At 46.3% G+C, this 15,149-nt stretch overlaps 1 protein-coding gene across 1 annotated transcript in view; it reads right to left on the minus strand.

Annotated features, from left to right (window-relative positions):
* BRINP1 (BMP/retinoic acid inducible neural specific 1) overlaps positions 1-15,149 on the minus strand; it is a gene marked incomplete at both ends in the record, with an annotated part of 60,564 nt that overhangs the window by 20,309 nt on the left and 25,106 nt on the right. Inside the window, 3 exons of the mRNA XM_082492615.1 lie at positions 160-265; positions 1,577-1,746; positions 6,920-7,110. Coding sequence (XP_082348741.1) covers positions 160-265; positions 1,577-1,746; positions 6,920-7,110 — 467 coding nt within the window. The remainder of the gene's footprint in view (positions 1-159; positions 266-1,576; positions 1,747-6,919; positions 7,111-15,149) is intronic.

A 15,149-nucleotide genomic window follows, 5' to 3' on the forward strand; every position in this document is an offset into this window, starting at 1 on the left:
CCAGAAGGCACCGGTCCCGCTTCAGGGAACTTACAGCGCAGAAGGCAATCACAGCAGCCAGAGGAGGGGAGAAGGCTAGAAAAAAAGGCCTCCCCTCTCTCATTTCATCCCCCCCACTCCACGCGCTGTATTACCATCGCCCTCGTTCCTCTGCCCTACCTTGCAGGTGGAGTTTGCTCTCAGTGCTTTGCAGAAGGACAGAACTCACAGAGTCCAGATTGTCGTAGCTGTTACAGCCCAGGGGGCCAGTCCGAGTTTCTGTTACCTGCGGAGGGTGTAGAAAAGAGAGAGTGTTCCCTTCGATGGCAGCATCACATCTTCCCCAGGCAGGTTTACACCTTGTAATATAAGGACCCCTTGGCACCAGCCGATGCCATCCAAAATGCATCTTCCCTAATTGGGGAAGAATGCCCCACACTGGACAGACACGGGTAATGTTTGGCACACTCACAAGCTGAAAAAATAGAGTGAATTGTATCTGCTTTCTGTGTGGTACTGCATGTTATTCTGGGCTTGGCAATGAGGTCCTGCAGATTGATGTTTCTCATAGAGGATCTCCATTGGAGAACATCAGAAGCCAGTAGAGGAATTATTCCCTGGCTTCTCTTATTGGAAAGCAAGATACAGAGATGGATTGCCAGCCCGCAACGGTGCCTAGTGCTCCCACAGCATATGTGCAGACCATCCTTGTGCTGAGGATAGATGGAGGCACAGATGACCTGCAGCGCTGTAGCTGTGGTTGTTGCTGTTGGTTTCCAGCCATGGAGGAGAGCTGCCCTTCCTGAATTCACAAAGGGTGATTATCTGCTGTCACTGTTTCAATATCTCAATTCGATTTCCCATCCAGAAGGGAACAGACTCAGCCATGAGACACCACAGAACAATAACAAGAGCTGAAACCTTTCAGAAATGGCTAACAATGACGACTCCATCCACATCGCCTTCCCTGGAGTGAACTCTGCAACAATAAAATCCCTCCCCAGTATAGGATGATTGCTTTCAGAGAAGGCAGCCTTTGTCTGCAGAGCCATTTTCCCTATTTTGTATGCTCCGAGCAGCTCCCCTTCCTTCCTGCTGCAACCCCCAAGCTGTCTCTCAGCCTGTTTCATTCCAGATGCCTCAATAATGCCACACTGAGTTTTTCACCTTTTCTTGTAGTAAATTCATCTGAGAGATGTTCAGCAGTCTTACACCCAGAAGAGGACAATGCTTCTGGGCTGCACGGGGTTGCCCGTTTCACAGACCTGCCTTTCCCTTCCAACCTCCCGCGCTGAGCTGGATCACCTGTTCCCTCTCTCCCTTCCGGAGGCCACCACCACACGTAGTGCAAGTCTCCTATCCTACACAGCCACCACACTGAATGCCCACCTCTTTCCAAATATTACTGGCCCTGGGGAAATCAATTCTTCAGTAAGGTCCGTAAGAGAACTATTTACCCTGGGAAATCAGTGCAGGAACAAAACAACTTGTGATCAAAAAAGACATCACACTGGACTAGCAAAGTCCTGCCCCAAATCCCTACGGTATTGGTATGGACACACAATCTTCTTTCTTTTCCCAAGGCAAGGTACAGTACCTTGATTGCTCCGGTAGAGATCTGGATCTCATGGAGTCTCCTCATGGTGCCATCACGGTCTACAAAGTAGGAGGAAGCGAGCTGGTGCAACGCCTCGACGCTCTGGGTAGCGTTTCCTGACTTTCTGTCGAGGCGGCTTTTGTCCATGTACATGGTCAAGGCCTCCTCTCCTGCAGCAGAAAGAAAAGGAGATTTCAGTAAGGCCCAGGAGGCTGCCACGTAGGGCCATCTTAACAGGAACATATGATGTCGCGTGTTGCACCTAAAGAAAGAAAAGTCCGACACCTAAAGTACTCTTAAACGAACCTGCCCTTCCTCACCAGCACCAGAACCTCAGTGTAGCATATCTGAGCCTCCTTCTCTCTTCAGCCAGAAAGGCCAGGTCCACCACACTTGTACATCAGCTCCACTGAATTGAGTAGACAACATTTTGGACATTCGATAGCCAGCATAGCTTCACCACAGCTGTCGGAAAGGGTTCGGACCATTTGCCCCATTGGAGGAATGCTTTTCTCTGTGGGCAGCGCCTCTGGAAAGATGCACTCCTGACCAGAGAAGATGCCACTTTTATGCAATTCTCTCTGATCTGATTTCTAGAAGAACAAATGATGATTTAAGTTGCAAATAGGACGGAGGTGGGTACAGAGGACAAACAAATGCTAGTGGTACCTCCTTGGCTTCCAGTGACCATGTAAAAGGGTAAGGGCAGGGGCTGGGTGAAGGAGAGCAATCAGAGGAAAGAGCAAACGTCAAAGTTGAGTTAAACGAACTACCCTTTCCGCTCTCCCCCCCCTCCCCTAGAGTCTCATCCAGTGAATTTAAGTGGAGAGCGAAAAATAGCGTGCGAGATAAAGGAGAAGAGGTGATTTTGAGCCAGTAATCACAGCGAATCTGGGAGTGAAGCAGTTCAGACCCAATAGCACCAAACATCCTAAACGTTAGCTGAGACCAGAACCTAACAAAAGATATACGAAAAGGACACGAAGCTGAGAAGTAATATTTACCTAAAAGTTCAATTTGTGCTGTATGAGCCAGATTAAAATCCAGTTCATTCTTAACGTAAGGCTGGCACTATAGAGGGAGTAAAAAGGTAGAATACCATCCGGCATTCTTAACATCTGAAGTTCCAATTTTAATAAATGAAAAGAACAGATACCCAGGAATGTGCCATTTCCACATAGCTCTCTTAATGAGAATGGTACTTCTGATTTGATAGATGAACCACTGATGACTACATTGCCTCTGGCAATGATAGCATGGTCAAAAAAAAATGTACCACCACTTTTTAGGCCAAGAAATATTTAGCTCTTCAGCATTTCTGCATATTTTTCTTTTAAAGAAAAAGCACTTTTCTTTAAAATGTGTATTAGCTGAGATCATTTGATTTGTCCAAATAATTTCTTTTGTTGCATATATGCAAAAAAACCCAACTCAGTAAGCCGCCCCCCCACCTGCCCCTTCCTTTCCCTGGAATTTTTCCAGCTTTTATGTGGAAGCCAAACGCCTGAAAACAAACCAAAAATATTCTGGCTGAAAATCAAAATATTTTTATTAGATTTCAGTTTTTCAAGTGATTGGTATGTTGAGGATTGAGCTTTTGGCTTTGAGATGAAAAATTGAAATTTTTAGTGGAAAGAAGATACTTTTCATCAAAAGAATTGATGAGTTGAAATCTTTTAATTGGCTTCACGGGAGCTCAGTGGAGAAGTTTGGCATGTAAAACTTTCTCTCTTTAATATATTGTTAAAAATAACATGCTATCCTTTGGCCACGATCAAAGTTGTAGTAGTAACAGCATCACCATTGTTCCTTCTCACAAAACCATTTTCCCTGGAAAATGATCAGCTTTGATTTCCTTTATCACCATTAACGTTATGTGTTGCGCAGCAGGAGGAGACCTTGGCAGGGATCAAGGCTCTGTCACATCAGGCTGTATCCACACAAACAGCACAAAGACAGTTCCTGTCCCAGAGGATTTAAAACCCACGTATGTGATGAGACACAACAGTTGTACACCGCAAACAGCCGGCAGAGCACCAGGTAATAAGATGACTGTGATTAGTGGGAGAAACAGCGGTCACCGCGCAGCAGATGCCCGGCCGCTGTCAAGGCATTTGCAGGTTTCATCTCCGAGACGAGTTTTACAGGGGGATTTAAAGGAAGGTCAGACTTTGTGAATTTTCATGAGGCAACTTGTTTGCCACCAAAAGGACATCTGCATGGGAGCTCGCCAAGAGGCTTGGGGGAAGATCAAGTATGGAAGTGTTGCATTTTGAGCCAAAAGTTTTGTATCTCATGTAATAGAAATATTTATTTATCTGCATGGAGACACAGCAGACATAAACGATGCTTCGCCTCCATTTCAGGAGGCTGTGAAAAGAGAGGGAAGACCTGGGATTATTCCCTCCTTAGCTGTGATTCTCAGAGCAACCTGTGGGATCCAGGTGTCAACTCTTCTTCGATTCCACTAGTAACGGGGAAAAACAGCTTTTTCTGGAAAAACATCATGCCTTCTTTGAATAGCCAAGGTGCAAAAAAACCTTTTCAGTCCAGACCAGTTCAGTTTGGTAGAAGAACGCTGAGACTGGAGATCGCTTGGACAACGAGCAACCAGGAAGCGTGGGTTGAACTGCATCAGGCAATAACACTGGTTGCAGATCACCAGGAGACCCACCACTAGCTTTCGGTCCCCGGACAGCATGAAGCAGGCAATGAGCAGCTCCTAGACATCAGAGAGGAGAAACCTGCGCTCTGGGGCAGTGCAGATCAGTGATTTCCCCACAAAAGCCGTCATTTTTCTCCCTGAGGTGTTGGGACCCTTCCACTGGAAAGAGGAGGAAGAAAACAAGAAAGGAAAGCCTGAGACATTTGATACTTCTCCTGAGGGACAAATACTGTCCCTAGGAGTGAAGGGTGCTGAGAAGAAGTAATGTGGCTGGAAACCTGTTCTGTGTACATGTGTGCAGACCTGGAAAAGCACAGCATCCCCATGGAGAGTGCGCATGAGAAAGCAACCCTTAGATCAAGAGAGGTTAATAGACTTTTGCTGCATTATTAAGTCTTAATTTCTCATTTATGAAGCGGATGCTATGTTCAAAGTTGTCTTTCCTTCAGGGCTTTCCCTGCAAATTGGCTCTCAGCTCTGTGTGCTCCATCCTGGAGCACGGACGCCCTCAAAATGACCCGTCACCAATCCCTTTGTCAGAACTAAACTGGAGCAGAGCTGGTTTGTTGTTAGGCTCCAGGGAGACCCGGCTGCTCTGGAGGTTGAGAGGCATCAGAGCTGTTCCCCGTGTGGCCAGGTGTGAAAATAGCTGCTGCGTTCAGGTGGGCTGGCCCGGTCCATCACCCAGCCTCCCGGGATCCGCGCAACGGCTGGCATTTGAAAGCCAAACAATTTCCTGCGTGTTTGTCACTTGTTTGCAACCTAATAAGAACATCAGGCTGAGTTTACAACCCGCTGTAATCCAAAGAGGCATTCTCGTCCCTTTTCTGAGGAGACCTGAGGTCTTGGGAGAGCAAGGGTGCCAGGACACGTCTGCTTTTGTATCCCGGTGGTCTTGTTTAGCCCACAGACTGCGATTAGAGTGTGTCCTCCTTGCATAATGCATGCTCAGCTTCATCTACATTTTCTCTGGGACTACCATCGCCAAGATAAATCCGTCTTTTCTCCCCCCACCATTGCTCACCGTGCTCTGGGCTGATGGAGCATTTAGCACTCTTCTCCAACACCGGTTCTTCTTACAAACCTCTGCATATTTAAAATTGTTGTGTTGTAAAATCAGGAGAAGAAACAAGCCGCTGTGAATAATTCACAACCTCACCCAGGCAAAATTAAAAATATATTTTACCATCAAAGGCCTGTCTTATTTTGAATTTCCGCAGATGTCAGGGGCAAGAAGAAAAATAAAGGCGTATCAATGGAAAGAAAAGTAAGCCCGCAAAAGAACCCTCTCACCACTTTATTGGATTCTTACGTGGCTCGCTTGGGCTCTGTAAAATATGGTCCTGAAAAGCAATTTCTCAATAATAAGGAGTTTATCTTTACGCAGACTTCATTAAGGCCTGATACAGGCAGTCACTCGTACTCCTCCGTGCATGGAAACCTGCTTTCTCTCACATTTCGCGCTGATGGAGCAGACGGTTTGAACGCCTGGACTGGAAGAGCAGCCCGAGGTTCTTTGAAGGACATTTGCCACACGAGAGGCCATTTGACTTCAATGGAATCACGCCAATTTACCTACCACCTAATTTGCGCATGAATCATATGCACACATCTCATCTCATCTATGTCTCATCCGAGTGTCTGCAGAATGCTTTGGGAACAGACAGATGGCCAGAAATTCCTCAAAGTTCACCACAAACTTCACAGTGTGGCAAGGCTGGAGGTCGGGTACATTAGAAGAAGCAACAGCAACAAACTCTGCAGTCAAATCAAGACCCTTTGCCTCTGCAGAATCCTTCTTACAGACAGCAGTTCTCAAAAGAAGTTAAATGTACCCCAAAGGGGTAAAGAATGCCAAAAATAGTACAAGAGACCAAAAAAAAAAAAAAAAATCAGCAGCAAATATCAAGAGGAGTTGCTGATTTTCACCCCTCCTGTTTTCAATACTCAGTACTTGAATTGTTTACGCAGCGCCGCCAGCAGTGCACGCACATGGATTAACGGCCCCACAACGCTCCGTCTTATGTCATCGCCGACATCGCCTGCTTGCACACGCAAACCTCTCGGCAGTCAGTCCCTGCACATACGTTCTGAATTTTACTTAACCATCGTTTTTTCAAAAGTCTACCCCACGTTACCGCTTTCGCTTAGGCGTTCAGCCCGGGCCTTCCTGGCCGCCTCTCCCCCTGCCCCGCGCCTTGAACTCCCTTTTCCTGGAGCTCTTTAAAATTCCACCAGTTCCAGCAAGAAAGGATGGTGATTTTTTTTTTTTTTCCTCTCCTGCATTTGGTTTCATTCTGGTGAGGGGGAAAAAGAAAAAAAAAAAAAATAAAATTAACGAGGGAGGCGCAGGAGTGGCAGACAGGCTGCCCGGCCGAGGGAAGCGTGTTTATCGCGACGCACAGCGGCACACGCACGCCGTTGTCAAGCTGCACGCCTGGCGCGGATGCCGAGCTCGCACGCGCGGCGCTGCGGGTTCGTTCGCAAAGGCTGCTCGTACTCGGGGGGGAGGGGGTTTCCCCACCACCTGAGGACCAGCCGGGGTCTGGCCGGGGGGAGCTGCAGCCCGGCTCCGTGCCAGCAGGCAGCCCCCGCGCAACGCGGCCGAGGATCGCCGGGGCCTTCACCGCCCCAACCGCTGACACCGGCGGGAGAGAACAGCCCCGGTCGCCACCTACCTCCCAGCGTGGCAGAGATGAGGATGTGGGTGCCGTACTTTTTGATGATGGTATCGATGAACTGCTGCGTGGTGGGTCTCCTGCCCAGGAGGCGGACGCTCCTCTGGAACTCAGGCATCAGGGGCAGTGGATTGTGGAGCAGGTCCCTCCGCTCGATGGCTGTGTTCCTCACCTTCCAACGGGCAAACTCCCTACGCGACAACACAGGAACACAACAGGGGTGAGGCCTCGAGTCCGGAGGGGCAGGGAGAGCCGCCAAGGGCAGGGAAGGAGGATGGAGAAGGGGACAATCCTGGTGGACACCCCCACATGGGTACACACGTGAGGCCACAAGGCTAGACAGAAGGGGAGGGGGAGGAGAAGAGGAAAAGCGAGACATTACTGCACAATAACACCACACTTTGAGGATCGGGGCCTGGGCTGATGAGGAGGCAGTGTCAGAGTCCCCAGAGATGTCTGGCAGAGGACCGCAAATCCCTACAAAGAAAGCAGCCTGCTCCTTTCACCCTCACACACTTTGGGATCTTACACTTCTCCATAAAGCAGCAAATTCTGGTTTCTGTCAGCAAAAGAGCGGGTCTGTTAAACAGACCGCAGATCCAGACCTGTCCGGTCACTGCCGTGTCCCCCTTTCCACAAGCCTTCCCTGTAGCGACCGCTTTTGCAAAGCGGGGCTGAAGGAAACACACTTTCTCCAAACATCTTAATCTTTCAGCACCGGGGAGTACAGAAAAGATCATTTTGAAAAACAATACGCTTGATAAACCATCTAAAAGGATCGATTCAGACATAAGCAGAGGCCAGGATGAAAATGGAGGTTGTGTTTGGTTTTCTTTTTTTAAAAAAAACTATAAAGTGATTTTCAAATCCCTTCCTTTAAACCGATAGCAACTGGGAAAAAAAAATAAAGTTAATGTTTGCAAAAGCAGCGCTTTATTGCAGGTATCCATTTTGAAACAACACAGAGGGAAATGCCTAGAGAAAACCTTGCGCACCTGCGATCTAAAAATCAGGCCTCTGAAATACATCACCAGCTGAGCGCCTAAGAGATGAGAAACCTATTAATGTCCTTTGAAAAAATATTGAGCAAGGCCTTCCTCTTATTATTTATAACTACCCTCCTACAACGCACCTGCACTATCTTAAGCTGTCTCCCAGATAATCACGTCACAAGCTTCTCTGTCACTTTTCATTCACTTACTCCTGTAACTCGGGTTTAAGACAAAAATTTCATTTAAATAATAGGAAAGACAATACCTGGCACTGATGCGGCACTTTCTATCAATGTGTGTCAACCAGCACCGGCAATCCCACTTTGCTGGTAGAGAACCTGACATGCGGGCAGATCTGGGAGATGCTGTAAGTCAGCTGCAGAGCCAGGATCACAAACCAGACCTTTATTCCCAGGGTCGATCCTACACCCAGTCCACTTCATACGTGTTAGGTTATTTTACTTAATGCAATTACGCATGTATTTATTTTGATTGCACCCCAGCACAACACCCCAGGCTACCTAACAGCAGTTGCATTCATTAAAACAGAAAAGTGCCAGCTTTCTGCCTCAAAATATCTCATTACACCCGAGCTAATGCCCCCTCTGTAGCTCCTGGGCTTTCACAAGCCAAGTAAAAATGCCGAAACAGAACACCCCTCTTACCACATCCTAAGAGTCATTAGTGTCAGACCTTGAAATCTGCAGAAATATTGGTCTTTCCTAGAAAAAACTCTGTCAAAAGGCCAAAGAACCCCCCCACAAACACCAAACACAACCCCAAAGCCTCCATACAGCAGGATCTTAATACCAGGAGCGGAAAAAAACAACCATTGGCTCCAAAGGTGTCTGCAGATAAGAAGTCCATTACCAATGTCCATGTATTCACTGTATGGAGCAGAATATAGCATGTTTAGTATCTGTGGAAAAGATACATTTGGGGGTCCCGCTGTTGATTTTAACAATAGAAAAAGCCTTAAAATTAAAGACAAATAGCTTCTCTCTGACACTACAGAGAGAGGTTGCTGTAATCATTCTTGATCAAAGTGGCAAGGCCAAATCTCACTAAAGAAGGAAATCCCCTTTGCATGAAGAAGGAACGGTCCCTTCTGCAGTTACACTGCATGGGAAGATGCAGATCTGGATGCTAAAAGACAGGCAAGGTTTTATAATAAATAGAGATTCCCATGTTCCTATCCTAGGGATCACAACTAGCAAGCATAGGAATGATGCCATCTGTGCTTCCTCTCCAAAGAGACAATTAACACTTCCTCTAAGACTCACGCATACTTTTGCTCTTAGATTACTGCTTCCTGCAACCATTATCAATACGGTCAGGAAAGACCAGAGCCCTCCAGAGCCAGCACGTTTTCAGAGAGGGCCAGGGGAATGCTTTGTGTTCCCCAAGAAAGCACAGAAAGTTTGCTTTTACTGTCAAGTTATTTATTCCGAAGCAAAGACCATGGAGTCAAAATGTGTGACTGTTCAAGTAGGGCCCTATTGATATGTCAACGCCCAAACCCCAGGAGTGCCTCCATCCAGCATGTGGAGATGGACACAGCCAACAGTTACAGTTCAGACCACACACTGGAAAGCAGTTGGCAATAAAGATGGGAGAAGGTAGGAACTGAAAATGAGAATTTGGTAAACAGTGTGGTCAAAGGGAAAGTGGGTTCATTTTCTACATCAGGTCCAACATCATCTCATGACACCACTGGCAGGAGGCAAAAGGAGTTCAAAAGAAATCATCGCCGTATCTTCAACTTTGCCTGCTGCCAAGGGACAGTTCCAGTCACCATCCATGCGATAGGCAAGGCCTTAGCAGAACCCACATCTAAACATCACAGTGAAGGAGGCTTTTTCCACTCTGCTCTTACACATGCCATCCCTCCCCAGGGCTTCCTACTCCTAGGACATATCGTTGAGGTGAAAGCCCATTCCTATTATACTCTCCAAATGCTTGGATGTGTGGCTTTCATAAGTGATGAGGAAATCTGAGCAAATACGTATTGTAAATAATTTATGCAACTAACTTAGATGTTTATCTTCTGCTCATAGAATATCCATGAGCCAGTTGCATTTCCCTCTAATTTATGCATTATTTGAATTTACTTAGTGACGTTTTTCAAGCTTTTTTTTTTTTTTTTTTTTTTTTTTTTAAGGTTTTGCATAGTATTTGGCTGTGTTCTCTCTTTGTGTGCTCTTGATTGGCTGGGACTGGTCAAGCAAATGATATGGTATTGTTAAGCTTCCTGATTAATGACCACAAATATGTTTTGAACTTGGCTTGCACAGTTCCAGAATATTTTACGTTGAAAGCAACCCTCTAAACACCAGCAATCTTCCACACAACCTATAGAACTCTGTGCTGTAAAATGCACCCAAGGCCAAGATCTTGGTACAATTTTGGAAAATAGGCTTAACATTAATGGATATGGCTAGTGAAATCACTTAGAATTATTGAGGTGATCAAAAAAACCCCAAACATGATATTTGCAGGGAACAGTATAGCTGTGACCTTAGGGAATGATCCAACCTGTAGCTCCTGAAGTCTGTGAAGAAACACCTCCGAGAACAGGTTTTCTATAAGCTTTGAATGATAGACTTAATTGTATTTTCTGCAGAAGCAGCTGCTATCGGCCAAAACTGAATCCATGGCACTGGGCTAGGTAAGCATATTCTCATCATTTATCACCACTGAATCTCTGAATCTTTGGAGGATCTCCCAAGGCCTTGGATTCGTGGATGATGTGCGCAAAAGGGCACTGAAGTCCTTCCTCCTGGAAAGCATTCTCGGACGCCGTTTCACTGATCACTGCTCCTCAGAACCACCAGTGACACCACAGTCTCAATGCCACTGCCTGGAAAGCACAGGTGAAGCCTCTACAGGTCTCAAGGCACTTCATAAAAAGGGAAATATTGCACTGTTGCTTGCTCATTTTCCAGGTGAAAAAGTTGCAAAGACTTGACCGGGATTATGATGGCACCCCATGATTCAGTTAGGATTAGTGCAGAGTCTCCTGACCCTCGGGGGAAATCCCGAGCAAGGACCTGAACTTCTGCCAGTGGGGAAGCTTTTAAGGGCTTCGGAAAGATGATAAACCACTTAGCAAGGAGGAGGAAGAGTCTGTATCCCTGGTACAGAGACGGGATAAGGCGAAACTATGACCTAACGTCTGAGTGGTGGGGGAGAGGCACTTGTTTATGCTCTCATGTCTCGCCAGCGTAGACAGCCCATGCTAATGTGGAACGTACCCAGGAAAACGCCTGCCAGGTCAGCGGAGAGGCGTCTGCTCTCCAACGTCTGCTGAAAGCACTGAAGAGCCCACTCCTTAATGGCTGGAAGGGGTCGGAAGCGCTAATGCCCAAAGGGGGAAGGGGGGTGAGAGGAAATAGAGGGATGAAACTGCCTTAGGGAGGAGGCATATATTTCAGGCCTTCCTCCCTGTCACAGTAAGGGGATGCATTTTATTTGTATATGGCTATATCTGAGAAAATACTTGCCCCTTCAGAGTTTGCCTTAACGAGCTCGCTATCAAGGCCATGCATGTCAGAGGCAGAGGGAGCCACTAGGGATGTGTCAGTGCTCATTAGCACTATGATCCCTCCAGGGAAAGAGAAAAAAGGGAGGAAAAAAAATGCTGAAGAGGGAGGAAAAAGTCAAAAGCCTGGACTGGGTACATCACCCAGACCCCCCACTGCCCCAGCAGAGAGGCCATGAGAATCCAAGGGCACCCGGGGAGAGAGGTCTGAAAGAGAGAGGCCGCCGGAGCAAATTAAATTCCCCTTCTTCAAATGGCCAAGACAACCAAAGGACTTAAGCAAAGAAACAAGTTGAGTACAGACCTTGGGGGCTAGCGCTTGGAACCAAAAAGAAATTAAACGCATTAAACAATGATAGAGACAGAGTCTGTTTGAAAAAGGGAAAAAAAAGCAGAGCAGGAAGACACTGAACAAAGCCTGTAACTGTCACGCTAACTGGAACATCCCAACATCTCCTGCTGCTGGATATATTGCCTCCAGGGCAGTTAGTGCATCCCACTCACCACGCACGCTCAGCAAACAGGACCAGCGCCGCCACTCCCTGGGAACTGGGCAAGGAGAAGGCACCAGCTCCTTTCTGTTCCGCGGTTCTTTATCTGTTTCATAGATCACAGCTCAAAAGCCATCATTGGCTCCCAGAGGTGATGAGAAGACAGAGCCTTTCCAAAGGCAACACCCTCTTCAGCAACAGCAAGATACAAGCATTGCTGCACGCCCTCTACCTGGCGTATGGCACACGTTATTGTCTCTCTGATGTCAGTAGGATCCCCAGAGCCAGAGGACTCCTAGAGACTTCTTGCTCTCTTGGATTTCGGTGTACACAGAATAGCACCTGCCTAGACACGTCTCTGCTCCTTGTTTTCATCCAAGCACCTCCCAATCATTGAGACAGACATTTTTGGACACCCCTATGTATGTTGCAGGCAAGTGTTATTTAATGTTAACATGAGTATGAACCCAAACAGGCAGATTTGAGGCTTTGCCCGGGTAACAAAACAAGTTTTGTGTTCGCATCAGGAACTTAGCCCTACGTCCTCCAGAATCCTCCCAGGTGCTTCTACAACAGAGCTGTTGGTTTGGGGGTCTTGTTTTGTCTTTCCTTTTCTCAGCCTAATTGTCCCAGCCATGGGCTGCACAAAGTAAGAGTTATCTTCAATCCCCAGGCGATTGCTCTTCCAGGTTACTGTGAGCCTCTGACTCCGCAAACAATGCCACGGGGGCAGGACACCCGCATGACAACAGCACTATAACGCTTATCTTTTACTGCCAGACCTGGCTTAATGCGAGTCTGTACAGGGTATCTGTGATTGTGGTGGGGTCAGTGATGTTTTATTTCTTGTCCGTGCCCTCAAAATGCCAGACAGCCCCAGGCTGAGCACTGCAATATTCCCATAGCAGTTTCCTCTCCTGCTTGGCCTCTTCTCTATCTCGGCCAGCATGAAGAAGTCAGTCTTCAAAGCTGAGCTTTTCAAAGGACCTACAAGAATTAGTTTCCTGTGAGGGTTTGGCACTCATCCTCCCTATTCTATTTAAGAAAACTCCAGTCTGTAGATTCAAACTAGTTCCAAATTAGACAGAGGATGAAGCTCTGTTGTAAGAAAGAGAGGGGAAAAAAAAAATACAAAAATCTAATTCCAGAGAAGTAGGAAAGAAATCACTTAAGCAGAAAGTCTGACAGCATTTTGCATAACAACCAGGCAAGCAGACAGGCTGACATATGACAGCTGGCAGGTGAGTAAGATAAATAAATTGACTATTGCTCTATTGATAAATGCTGTGCCGTCTGCAGCAGTTTTATTCCTATAGGGGCGTTTACTTGGATAGGGCTGAACCGAAGGAGAAGACCATCGGTGTTTTGATCTTTCAACAGAATGTTATGGCAGAAATAAAACAGTGCCAGTGGACTACTTACTCCTTCACCTGTCTCCACAGGAGACTGGAAGAATCTTCTGTTGGTTTTTTCCTTGGTCTGTACTTTGGCCACGTGCTCGGCGTTGGCCGAGGTGTCTGAAACCTCAAGTATTTCCCCTTTTCTGGGCATTCATTTCAGCCTGTTGGATTTTCCTGTTACGAATAGAGTTTTGTTTTCATCTCTCTGATATTTTTTCTTAAAAACATTAAATTGTTTCATGGTAGAAAACTTGGAGGTTTTCTTTGTAGAAAGAGAGGGAGGTAAATAATAGGTCCAGAATGACGTGAAGTTTGCAAGAAGCAAAAAGAAAGGCAATGCCTTCAAAGTTAGGTAGATTTCATGCGACCTTGAGAGTGCCTTGGTAAACAGATCGTTCCAGCACTGAATTAAAAACCAATCAGACAGACATGACTGAGTCTTGTGTTCTCTCTTAGGATGGGACTACACTTGGGTCTTTTAGGAGGCAACATGTAATTGTTGGGTGATGAAGAGATTGATTTGTTTAAAAAAAGATGAAGCTGGAATGAATTCATTACTAGAGAGTCAAAGCAGAGTGATTCAGCATAGGTAAGTACAAGTTAAAAGATAGGTCATTAAATTTGGGCATTACTAAGTTTGCTTGGTATTAAATTTGATCATGGCCAGGACGTGGCTATGTTTCCTAGCCCTGACTTCAAACCTAAACATAGCTACCATTGCGATCGGACACTCGCAGGCAAACATGACAGAGCAGGTTCGTACCCCTTCAACTGAGTGGGGTCACCCAAGTTACATGTTTGTGCATCCTCAGAGAACATAGTGAATTCTAAACCTCTTCAACACGGAGGAAACTCATCAGCTACCTCCAGCTGTCATCAGTTGCTCTGCTCCCATATTTCATCCGAGTCAGCTGCTGCAATTCCTTTTCATCACACCCACCAGGTTACACCACAAACTGCTTGCGGGCAGTAGAGACATCCTTTCCAACCCCAGCCTACTTAAGCCTTCTCCACCCTGCAGACTTGCTCATAAGTAGTTCCCATTACTGTTAACACCATTTCAGCTCTTTTCAGCATTGGGCTGACGGCACTTTTTCTAAGCCACTACAATTTACGTAGTGGCTGATACTAGCTGCTAGAAGCCGGAGTGACATCTCTACAAGGGCTCCCAGCATTGTTAGCACCACCGCAACTTAACAAACATTAGCAACAATAGGAAACGTTCTGTTGTGTTGCTGTTTTCTTCCTAAAAGGTTACCTAAACCAGACATGGTTTATTAAGCTACTGAGGAAGCTATTCTAATAGGCTACAGGGTCTTGGGTTCCAAGCACTGGAATGGACAACACAGACACCCATTCCTTCACTGTGAATTATGATAAAACCCACAAGAGCTGCAGCCAGAACCATTCTCCACTAGAATAGCTGAGGCAGCCTAGAGAAACTCATCTATGAAGCCAGCATTTTGAGTTCTACAGTTATGATTACAACAACACTGATACTATTTTTCATAGCATAGTCTCCCAGATTTATGTGTCTATGAGTTTGACCTCGAATTCAGGATCAAGCAGATCCTGGAAAGTCAAGGAGCTGTCAAGAACGTGCTTTCAAAGAAGAGCACTTTTAAAGAAACAGATGGAAACATCCAAGTAATTGAAGAAATTTTAGATAGTCTTGAGGAAACCTGGTATAATCGGTACAATTTTAGGTCCTCTTCACCGCAGTTCTTCCAATTCCCTTCTTGTTTGCTCCTTCGCTGAACACATGATCCTTCTCCAGAGAGCTGATGGCATACAACAGCCAATTAG

This window comes from Vanellus vanellus (assembly GCF_965231255.1).
Source record: "Vanellus vanellus genome assembly, chromosome: 18".
In the NCBI taxonomy this organism is placed as follows: Eukaryota; Metazoa; Chordata; class Aves; order Charadriiformes; family Charadriidae; genus Vanellus; species Vanellus vanellus.